The sequence below is a fragment of the Leiobunum rupestre genome, chromosome 11 (genome assembly GCF_980474605.1).
Source record: "Leiobunum rupestre chromosome 11, qqLeiRupe1.1.hap1, whole genome shotgun sequence".
NCBI classification, from domain to species: domain Eukaryota; kingdom Metazoa; phylum Arthropoda; class Arachnida; order Opiliones; family Sclerosomatidae; genus Leiobunum; species Leiobunum rupestre.
In genome coordinates, this window is record NC_143394.1 from 4682651 (window position 1) to 4694984 (window position 12334).

General features: G+C 37.2%; 1 protein-coding gene across 2 annotated transcripts in view; it reads right to left on the reverse strand.

The window, feature by feature from the left end:
• Positions 1-12334, reverse strand: part of Mef2 (myocyte enhancer factor 2) — a 146207-nt gene that overhangs the window by 8419 nt on the left and 125454 nt on the right. For both annotated transcript variants that reach the window (XM_090163857.1, XM_090163858.1), the window contains 2 exons: positions 2571-2805; positions 1429-1632 (listed from right to left, as the gene is read on the reverse strand). In XM_090163857.1, coding sequence (XP_090019983.1) covers positions 1429-1632; positions 2571-2624 — 258 coding nt within the window. In that variant the 5' untranslated portion in view covers positions 2625-2805. The remainder of the gene's footprint in view (positions 1-1428; positions 1633-2570; positions 2806-12334) is intronic.

Below are 12334 nucleotides of genomic sequence, written 5' to 3' on the forward strand. Positions count from 1 at the left end.
TAATATAACCAATGGTATTTCTAGTCGTCCCCCAAAAGCTCTAATATTGGCCGATCTTTCCTTGGGCTTTTGAGATTTTAGCTCTGCTTTAGTTCGTTTGTTGCGGAGGTAATCTCTAAAATTGTTGGGGTCTTCCATAAAGAACGCGTTGAAGATTATATATCCTTTAACAACATTTTTCATAAAATCCAACAATTTTAAAATTAATAATATACAAATATTCGGCATCAGAATTATATAAGAATTTTCAACATTCCGATATTAAGCAAATTGAGACAGTATGCAAGCCAAGAAAAATGGCATTTGTTAAAACTAGCCTCAACATTTTAGAAACATAGCGACGCTGTAGGTAAGGTTCATGGATCAAATCCTTAAAAGGCAGACAAAAAATGGAACGTTTTTATTAATTCACTTCGATTATTTAACTCCGCGCAATCATTGCGAATTTTAAGAATAACCAAAAAAGTCTAAATATAAACACGCCCGTGTGTCTTCGTGGTTCACTAAGCAAGGAATTCCCGATGGATTCGTAAATATAGGATACGACGGGGGAGTAGTCGCCTTTATATTTCTAGTTCTCATCTTTTAATAGTGGGTGTACTAAAGAAAAGAATATAAAAAAAAAATAAAATCGAGCGGGCTTCTCTTGAAAAAAAAAAGAGATTCTCAAAACCAGTTTGTGAGAGAACGATAAATTCGAAATTTTAAACCCGTCATTATTATCAACATGAAAGTTGCTGCTTTGCCGTTTTCTTGACCCACATTTTCGGTTCTATACTTGAAAGGTCAAAGACAAGCGAAGAAAAATCTCTTCTCTATCAGGGAATTACCCTAACTGGCATACACGTCCGAAATGTAAAAAATAAATTCTCAAAATGAAGAGTGAGCCTGATAGTATACGCTCAGTTCATTTATTAAAACACGATTTGCTGTGGTATCTTTTCTTCGATAGCTTTTAAAAAACACGTTATTCTCATATATACAGGTCGCATTTTCTATAATCAAGATTTATATATATATTTTTTTTTAAGATTTAGAAAACAGACAATGGCTTGATACGCGTTGGTGCCTTGGTGTGAGGGGATTGTTTTTGACTATTCCATAAGTATCTGAGATATGTTGACCCGCGAGGGGGCAGTAAAAAAAAGAGTGAGAATTTTTCGCTATATTTAAACATACATTTTATTTTCAAGTTCACTCAACTTGGCGAAAATGTGGGTCACTAGATGTTTTAGGCTGGTTTTTCTGCAGCAGACGATCGCTTCGGGGTCATAAGCCTCCCTCGCGCTCTCTATCAAAATTACCGTTTTTTTTTAAGTGCCCTAAAAAAAGGACAGAGAGAGCATAGCTAGCCACATGGGAGCGAAAAAATACTTAATGTGTTTGCACAATGAAAAATAACAAACAGAAAAGAAATTTTAAGTATACCTCGACGATATCACTATTAGTTCTGCTTTCATGAGGTTCGTTATACTCGGTGTATTTCAAAAGAACCTTGTCCATATCAGTACTGGCGTATTGGAACAATTTGTTGGTACTGTTGAAAATGATCAGCGCGATTTCACAGTCGCATAGGACGCTTAGTTCGTACGCTTTCTTCATCAAACCGAATTTTCGCTTCGTAAACGTTACCTAGTTTAATTAATAAAAAAATAAAACATTAACAAATTAGTTTATGGTTCTATAAATAAAAAAATAATTTAGAGATTTAACTTTAATGGTATTAAAAACTTGAGTACAACGAGCTGATTTAACTGTGTTCAGACAATTCAATTTTTAAGATAGGTTAAGCAAAGCGCTCAAGGCGTTTTAACAACACCTTTCGCTAACTTAGCGCACACGAAGAATTACAAACGTCGTTTGAACAATACTAAAACAGGCGTTATGTATGGGTTGAATATTGTCGAAATAAAATATTTGTTTCTTCGTGTGCCCGGGTGTACCGCAAATGTCTATCTTTGTATACTCGTACGTATTTTGCCAAATTAGTCTTAATTTACAAGTTTCAATAATATTACCGCCATCTATCGGTTTCAAAAATTTGCACTGAATATTGCAACGCGTTCCTAAAATTAGTCTGGCCAATTGCGATAAAATAAATAATTTAATAAGTTGTCTTAACTCTGTGTCGATTTGTTAAGTTGGTAATTATCAGCATTCAGAATGGCTCGCTGCTATTTTTGGAGATATTAAGGTACATGACGACGAAATTGTAAGTATCGAATGTAATTCTATGGACTTTTTATTTTGACCATTGCGGTAGTATCATCCAACTACTTTTTGCCTCTTCGTGTATCCTGGTGTATCTCAAAAGCTAGCACGTGAGAGCTTTATCCTTCTTAACTACCCACGGAACAAGGTTACTGGAGATTTCACTAATATACCCACGGATCCCTATTCGCGAACCACCTTGTACGAATTGTTTTTTTAATTTCGCAGTCTTTTTTCATTTTACGATGACCGAAATCAGTAAAGAATTAGTTAATTAGTTGATTTTAAACATCGCTTCTAGATTAATTTAATCCGTCGGCACGTTTGTAATGCATTTTAGAAAGGATAGATGGGGTTACCTGTCGGTTCCGTTCATCGGTGATGCGAGAAATTTGAATTTTCTTTCGACCCATGATAACAGCCAAGGTTGCGGTTGTCTTGGACGGTGGTCAGTTGTTCGCCTTTTTTAACACGAAAACAACCAAAAACGATTTCAGTCCAAAATCGACTTTGTACGTTAGGAAAACAGATTTTTAGGTATTAATTCATCCGACGTTTCTCATTGGAGAAATTTCTTGGCTTAATAACCGAAATCTGAAATGACAAAATAAATCTTTATTAATAACTAGGCTGAAACGCTGTTTCAAAGTACAAATATCTGGCAGTAATACTCTACTTCATTAATTATTACGACAGTTTTTCGAAAGCGAGAGAAACTGAAATTACATTCTAAGCAGTTCTCTTTTCGGATAGTAGATGGCGCAGACCATATGTCTAAAGTTATATCATACGTAACATAATCACTCATAAGTATTTCTTAAAAGTATTTTCGGTAAGGAAACCTGTGTCACTTCCAACTCCGTGACAAAAAACGCGTCATCAGCTTTACTGGTTAAGCGGATTTTGAATTTCTCGCGTGTTTCTAGCTTTGAAAATCTACAGTTTAGCTCGTGCTTTGTGATTTCGTTTCCATGGTAACCTTTTCAATAGCGCAATGATGATAAGAATTTTTGCGTCCGCTTATTGTATGAAACAACGTCTCATTGAAATTGTTTCTATGGAAATATTGTACAGAGGCATACTTACGAATAATCATGTTACATATGGTTGTATTTAGTACTACTAAACAAAAATAACTAGACATTTAGTTGAAAATTATGTCGTAGGGAAAGTGGACCCTAAGATAGCTTTCAAGAGTTTCCTAGGCTAAACAAATCACTGCAAACTGCACATAGAAGCTACAATACCAGAGTGAAATTTGCACGGAAGGTATCAATGGATTTGTTTAGTAGCAATGATTTAAAAATGTTGACTTCCTTTGAATGAAAGAAAATTCAATAAAACTCGATTATAGCTCTTCGGTAGGACGGAAAGGCGAAAAATCGCCAAGAATTCGATATTTGCGAAAAAAACTTTGAATTATGATATTCATCTAAATTCGGAATGCACCTCCAATTTTATTCAACCGAATCGAAAAAATTATACCTAAAAGTGAAAATATGTTCGAAGATAGATTTACTCATCCAATACAAGATGTAAGGAAATAAAGAAATAGTTTATATATATATTTATTAGCTATATGGAATTTCTTGACGCCAATGGAATATGCCATTAAAGATTACGAATTTTGGGAGATGGTTCAACACTAACCAAAATTGAAAAGATGCGGTTTTATAAATTTATATTAATAACATCATAAGTAACATAATAACAATAAGTATGACACTTCCTATTGCTTTAATGCTAATTTTCTAACCGAACCTTTTTTCGGCACTGATACTCTCTTCAAGCTGTGACTTGGACTCGCGACTTACCGTTTTGGATGACTACTTTTTGATAAAAAAACTAAGCCTAGATATTTCGGCCTAGCGGAAGTTTCGCATATTTTAGAGTTTAGACACTAGAGGGCTCTGTGCTGAGAAAACATTTTGATTACGCAATAACTATGTAAATATCGATAATTGTCATACTTATTGTTATTATGTTTCTTATGATAACATAAATAATATAATTAAGAAAAAGTGTGAAAAGCTCTTATATTGATTTCAACGCCAATTTTAAATTTTTACCACCGCAATGAAGAAATATAAAAATAAGTTTTTTGCGTCAATGTCGAAATCTCATTAAATAATCTGTGACATGGTTACTAGAGCCAATAAGTGTTTCTATAAATTAGATAACGAGTTGACGTCATTTCCATCGTGGCATAAGTAACACCAGAAGTTTAAAGTAAATGTATCACGAAAGAAGTATCCGTCTAGATCAATGAAAATGAAACCGCATCACGGCTCAAATATACCGCGTGTATCAATCCGCCAGAACAAAGTTTCTCACCCCGAAGTATTTTTTCTTCCAAAATGTATTTTGAATAATCAAGTGAATTAGTAACATTTATTTTAAGTTGATAATAAGCTTCCATTTATAAACGTGCATTCGTCAATATTATACAATTAACGGCTTGTTTTTTTAAACACCGTAACGTTTTTAATTAATGCAATCGTGATTAACTCGTTTTTGTATCGGAACTAGGAAGAGAGATATTCGCGTTTCAGGAAACGTACAGAGGCTTAGTATTGTAGGCGTAAAATATTGCGTCGGGGGATGCTAAACGGCAGCTCCCGTTGTGGCGGCATAAAATGAGAGGCGTAGTCCGATTATTAATACGAGCGTAACGTTATAACAAGGTCTGATGTTTTAATTTTAGAGGTCACGGATGATGATATGGAATTCCCCTTTCTCTATTTAGAAGTTTCCACCCCCGTTAGGACGAATTAACAAGACGTTGCGTGTCATTGCGATCCTAGTCGATTCCACTTTTCGTCATGACTGATAAAACGTTTTGTATTTCGCGTTTTGTGGTTTGTTATTCGAACAAAGGCTTAGAAATGAGTTTTCAACTGGACCAGTAAGCTTTGAAACCTACAATTATCAATTTTATCTTTCTCTTTCTGGACCGGTGAATTAAAGATTTTGAATAAACTGGCCCAAAGCGAGTAACGAACTGGTCAAAGCCAAATATAAACTGTTCCATGGCAATTAAAGGGTTTTAGACCAGCAGCGTAGAATTTTAAAGCTGTATACGAAAACCAGAGAGATGGCACCATTTTGTTTTAGTCCATCCAAGATAAACTATGGGCTTGCTTTTATTGTTATTATTAGCTTGTTCTAGCGCTAAATTTTCTATTAGAGGTGGGGAAACTAGCTGGTGCTATAAATTAAAAAGTTCGTAATATACGCCGCTAGTAGCGGGTTTGTTATTTTCCAAGCACCGTCTCGCTTCGGCGATTAGTATTCTATTTAAAAACGTTTAAAACGATACATCAGGCGAATACTTACTACCGGTTAACGCCGTTCGATCGTGTCTGGCGCGTTATAAATCTGACCCAGGCCAGTTTGGTTGGAGGTCGAAGTTGCGGCTTTCATAATTTAGATCATTCATACGCGTCACATTTTACCGAAATATAAAACCATAAATCTATAACATTGTTTCGGATCTTTGGAAAATACTTCCTTGAGATAGGGGGAACCAGCGGACGCAAAAACGGATTTAGAATACGCGTCGTGAATGACGCCCCGTAAATATTTTAGTCCATCGGGAAAAATTATTTTCTAAAGATTGAAAAGAGACTTTTCAACGTTTTTAAAATCACAAATTTATTAAGTCCATCGTTTCATCCAAGTTACTGGTTTGTTGCAGCAATAGGCAAAGATGGTAGTCACGTGACTTTGGTCAGAGCTGCAGCGCCATCTATCCTAAGAAATACGAACTACTATTCATTTTATTTTACTAATGGCGGTTTAAATTCTAATCTATGCATCTAAATTATCTAATTATTATTATTTAAAACAACTCGTAATAGAAAGGTGGAAGTTTATTAGCTGTCTGCAGTATCCTTTACCGTCGCACGGCCAACTACGAACACGAGTTACCGAATCGAAGTTGGCTGTGATATGGTAGTCACGGGATTTTGTTTTCCCATTTTAGCAGCTTGGTTAGGACCAAATTTACTTTATAAACTCGCCTATTCCATTTTCTTAAAATACCGCTAGATGGAGTGATACGCGTAAGAAAATGGTAATCGAAATGAGCAAATTAGTCGGGTAAAAAGGGGATAGCTATAGTTAGAAGTCGCGTTAATTAAAGTTTCTAAGTCGTACAAACTTATACACCGAGGGGAGTTCAAACTCCCCCATTTGGCTAATTCAAATTTATTTTTTATAAAAAAGGTTCGCCATAGAATGCACGGCCGACAAGCCAACCGTGACAATTTGTTTCGAAGCTGCAGCGCTCGTATGACCTCCCCCGCAACTCGCGCTGATAGATAGAGATAGAGTAACTTCCCCAACTTGAATACGAAATTCGCAATCAGTAGCGACTGAAAAATCTTAAAGGCCAATGTCCCTCGCGAGCGTCGAAATAAATGTCCCTAGTTATCGGGCGAGCACGCTTGAGCAGGTCGAAGCGAACAAGCCGCTAATCTGCGAGGAAGACGGTACACTTTCTCCGGCAGGAAAAATGGAGGAAAATACACAACGCCAAAGGGCGAAATACCGTAACAGTAACCAATTCGACTAGGCCTACTTCGTCGAGGAAACCGAATTTAATTTCACGTACCGAGTCAACGACTGCCTACTTAAAATTTAGTCCCGTTAAGTACCAAGTCATCGATTGAAAACAGTTATTAAACATGGTTCGTTACGTTATTTGAACCGATAATATCTTTGATTTTTGAGAGCTTAACAATCCAAAATTGATCTTTCGTACAGAATCAACGGAGCGGGTCAACAGTTAGCTTACAGCGTCGCGTACAACTGTTGGCTAACTTACGGCTTACAGCGTACAACTGTTGGCTAACTTACGGCTTACAGCGTACAACTGTTGGCTAACTTACGGCTTACAGCGTACAACTGTTGGCTAACTTACGGCTTACAGCGTACAACTGTTGGCTAACTTACGGCTTACAGCGTACAACTGTTGGCTAACTTACGGCTTACAGCGTACAACTGTTGGCTAACTTACGGCTTACAGCGTACAACTGTTGGCTAACTTACGGCTTACAGCGTACAACTGTTGGCTAACTTACGGCTTACAGCGTACAACTGTTGGCTAACTTACGGCTTACAGCGTACAACTGTTGGCTAACTTACAGCGTCGCGTACCGAATACAACGTCGTTTTACTACAACGTCATGTTAGAGTCAATGACTAATAAAACCGTCGATTTAAATCACTGAAGGCATTAAAAGTATTTAACCTGTTTAAAAATACGGGCGATCCGCGATCGAAAACACCTCTTTTAAAGTGGATATTTGAAACGGGAGGGCGTTAGCCGTTAAACTGCCTTCGTTGTCTACGTTTGATAAGAAGAGTATATAAGATTTTTAGCCCTCTCTTACGCGAGGGGGATTTTATTCTAAAAGATGCATTAAATGGGGCGCCAAGGGCAAGGCCAGGAAGTACTTCCTCGAATTGAATATATTATCCGAGCGAACGGACGAAGCGGAGAGGTGGCGAGGCTTAACTAGCTCTATACGTATAAGGGCGGAGGGTTTTCGCGCGTCCCGTCCCGCGGAAGAGGTCACTATACTCCCGGTATATCTTTTGAGATATCCCTAAATGGCTGTTGAAACTCATTTTGAAGCGAAGAGCCGCTGGGGGTTCTGGTCAGCTGTTCTCAAGATGGAGGCACTAGAGGGCGCGAAATACGTGTCCGGCTTCCGTTTCTCTTTCGCCTCTCTCTCCAGTTCGTATCCCGTATTCGAGCTAGATTTCGGATGTAGATATAACGCGGGGCATTATAATATATTGCACTGGCACGATGCAATGCGGATATGCCGAGTGAGACAGCGAAGGGATACCCAAAAAAACGTTTATCCCAGATTCGTTTCAGTTTTAACGGGTTACGAGTTCCGAAACCAGTAAATGGCAATATACGGGCTATTCCATTGTTTCGTTTTTTTATGGTATTAAATTTATCATGGCTGATACGGATGGATATATAAACAACGTGATATAAAGAGGCAACACTATTCTGATGTTCGCGTTTGATTTTGAAAGTTAGGAAGTATTTTTCCTTGATACCAGTCAATTTTAAACGCCCTCTTAAATTTTTTAAATTTGTTCCTTAACACTTGTGAACTTGCCGAAAAAAGTACCTAATCTCAAGTTAGTATCACCTTTCGCTCGAATTTTCAGAAGTGAAACCCTCTCTATCCCAAAACCCGACACAATCTCACAGAACAGAAAACAATAAACGTGTATTGGAATGAAAAACTGAAATACCAAACTTTCATGTGGTATAACAGATTCACACACTGATGCATACTAAACCTTCTAAAAGGCATACACTGATGAATACAATACACTAGGATTTACATACTGAAGAATATACTAAACCCTCTAAAACGCGTTGGATAATACTAAAACCTAAGCTCAGTAGGATTAATTCCGTGAAGAACACTAAATACCTCTAGGATTCACACACGGAAGAACAACAAACCCCTCTAAGATTCACACACGGAAGAACAACAAACCCCTCTAGGATTCACAAACGGAATAACACTAAACCCGTCCTAAAATTATTACTCTGAAGAATGTGAACCCGTCCTAAAATTCATTTCCTGAGGAATATGAACCCGCCCTAAAATTATTACTCTGAAGAATGTGAACCCGTCCTAAAATTCATTCCCTGAGGAATATGAACCCGTCCTAAAATTCATTCCCTGAAGAATGTGAACCAGTCCTAAAATTAATTCTCTAAAGAATGTGAACCCGTCCTAAAATTAATTCTCTAAAGAATGTGAACCCGTCCTAAAATTAATTCTCTAAAGAATGTGAACCCGTCCTAAAATTAATTCTCTAAAGAATGTGAACCCGTCCTAAAATTAATTCTCTAAAGAATGTGAACCCGTCCTAAAATTAATTCTCTAAAGAATGTGAACCCGTCCTAAAATTAATTCTCTAAAGAATTTGAACCCGTCCTAAAATTAATTTTCAGAGGAATATGAACCAGTCCTAAAATTATTTCTATGAGGAATATGAACCCGTCCTAAAATTTATTCTCGGAGGAATATGAACCCGTCCTACAATAGGAAATCCTCTACGAACTATAGTGGACTAACAAATTTATCTTCTCTGCCCATAGTAGCTAAAAAAATGGAATATAAGAAACCCTGCTTGTGCCAGTAACAAAGTCACCGTTTTTATTAAAAAAAAACGTTTCTTAATTTCGGCAAGATGTCAATGCCTCGATAACGGTAAAACCCAGGGTGAAATAAATTTGGGGGACAAAATTTCCCAATTAGATAAGACACCGGGGGGGAGGGGCCACCAGGGGGTGCGAGGACGTTACTCTTACCTTTAATTATCAGGCTAGGCATATAAAAAATCGGCCCTGTGGGAAGAAAGTAGGACCTCTAATGAAAAAATCTAACGAAGAAAGCGAAAAGAAAAATCCTAAATCGGGGTGAACCACCTTTGGGATAAAGACGGACTTTCGTTTCGAGGAGAGAAAAATACAAAACGAGGAAATGATTTTTGAGCCAAATAGCCTTTTCACGCCCCCCCCCCGTACAATCTAAGATAATATTATCCCCCCTCCCTCAATTCCTTCCTACATATAGAGCTATTTCTTCCCCATCAGGGCAGCAGTGCTAGTATTCTCATTTATCCCCCCCCCCCACACTCCCCATCATTTCGGAGAATACCTACAGACCTACTTTTCAAAATATAAGCGAGAAAACGTACTATCCAGTTTAACTTGTATTCTGTCATGGAATTTTTAACAGATTTTATTGGTTTAACAGTGGTCTTGAACCGTGATTTTAATATTGGTTTTAAACATTTTAAGTGATAATCGGATGCTACTTTCAACGAAAGTGTTTTTGGATTTGAAATTAAATGAAATTTAAAAACATGAAATTGGTAAATAATTGAAATATATCTAATAATTGTTCCATTTAAATTCAATTCAGGTTTTGGCTAAAATGAATATGTTAATTAAATAAATATTTTGAAATTAAAAAAAAACGTTTGAAGACGACCATGGAATTTTAATCACGTTTAAATAATTTAAATAAAACGTCATAAAAGCTTATTATTAATTTTAAAAAATATTTTTTTAGAAAGGATAGCTATACAGTATATTTTTATAAAAGTCCTAGTCGATACTACCCTTCAAAATATTAATTTCCTACCTTGACGGGAAAACCAAAGTTGGCCATTGTAGATTTGTATTGCAAAGAAATTAATCTATATTTTTTTGACCGGCTGATAATTTAGTTGCCTGGCAGCGCTATTTCTCCAAATCGAAATCTAGCGGGCGAACAGACTCAAAATATTTCCTTCACCAGCGATAGGCGTGGAACTATGACAAAAACATACATCTAAGGAAACTTATAAACGCACCACCCCACCACCAAACACATTAAATAAAAAAATAAAAACAGTAGTAAACAAAACACGGAATCTTTTTGCCGCTACTTGTTTCGGGTAGTTTTACTTAGCATGACGCAATGTACGAAGAGAGGGAGTGGGGTTTCAATCTCGATTTAACGCTAAAGCCCCCGCGGGCGATTCACCTAATTTCACCAGCAGCGAAAAAAGAGAGCGAGAGAAATTATTATCAAAGTTCGTTGCACCCCCAAAGTCCGACTCGCGAACGAGCGTCTTCTTAGAAGGTAAAAACTAGACGACGCACTTGGCCCAGCGAGGAAGAGATTCAAACCGGCTTTCCCAATAATAAGACAAATTAAGATTTGGGGGGAAAAGATCCACCGAACGCGAGCCACACAAACCCAGTCACCAACTTTTCTCTCCGCGCGTCCCGTTAATTGGGGTGCTTTCGTTTCTAACTGTAATAACGATGGTCAGTCAAAATGTGTGGCCGCGCTCTTAGGAAACATCAATTAATATTAATGAGCATATGGGTAGACCAGGTTTAATTGAGCCAAACGAATCATGTCTAATTCAAGGTCATTGACACAGTCCGTCGTTAATAATCCGATTCGTGTCACGCTTTGACGATCTTTTCTCTGACCTACAAGTCATGTTAATGGTATTTTTAACGATTCGAGAGCATTTCTATCCCGAATAATGATTAATTAATAGTTTTGTAGATGTTATTAACATTATCTTTGCTATTTAGAATCTATGGTATGGAAATGTAACGCAAATAGGTCAAGTCGAAAATTAGTCGCGACAATGTATTTTGTTAAGGTTTCTTTTTTAAAAAAACTTAGAATAATAATATAAAATAAAATTGTGCTAAATCTAAACTGCGTTGAAAATACTTATTGAAAATTAAGATTTTTTAAGGTTACTATAGATTTTTTATTTAGAGTGAGAAAAACAGGCTCAGAAAACATGGGTGCTCCAAGTTGACAACGGAAACCTTGCTATCTGAAATTCTAAATTGGCCCTAATTTCTAAGATAAACCGTACTATATTGGACATCTTTAGACTGAACCAATTTCGTCATCGTAATAATGAAAATATTAACCGCGCGTGGTACAAAGACGCAAAATGAAAATAAAAGCGTTGTCTCATTATTTCCCATATTCATTGTAAGAAAACAACGGGAGCGCCTGTAGCGTGGTCTGTCTCTCGCAATTTCTATTATAGCCGCTGCACCCAACCGCCGTAACTTTCTTCGTAAATGATTTTCGTAAAAAACACTTCCCTGGAGTGACGGGTTGACTGCACTTCTTTACCGCCTCAGGGATCCCTTTATTATCGGGTACGGAGAGAGAAAACAGCGCGAGTAAACACGTAGATTTCTAACGTACGAAAGAAATTACCAAGGCCTAACTTATTATCAATATTAAAAGGCAAAGTGTACGGCGCCTCTCCGCGGGGGAAGGGACAACAACGGCACGAATATAACGGCGCGTAGCGGTAGGCGTCGAAGAATGGTGGATTCCTTATAAAATGGCGGGTAATTTAAGTGAAAAGGGAAAAAAATCAGGTTACAGCGGCTAGAGTCCCCGAGGCGTTCTTAGACTTCAAAAGCTTTCCTCAAAAAGAACTCGGGCAAATTTTTCCGTCTTTCGCTATAGAGATGAGCATTATATTAGGCCTAGGCCACCAGCCTAAAGTAACTCTCCATTTTTTTACGAAACATTTT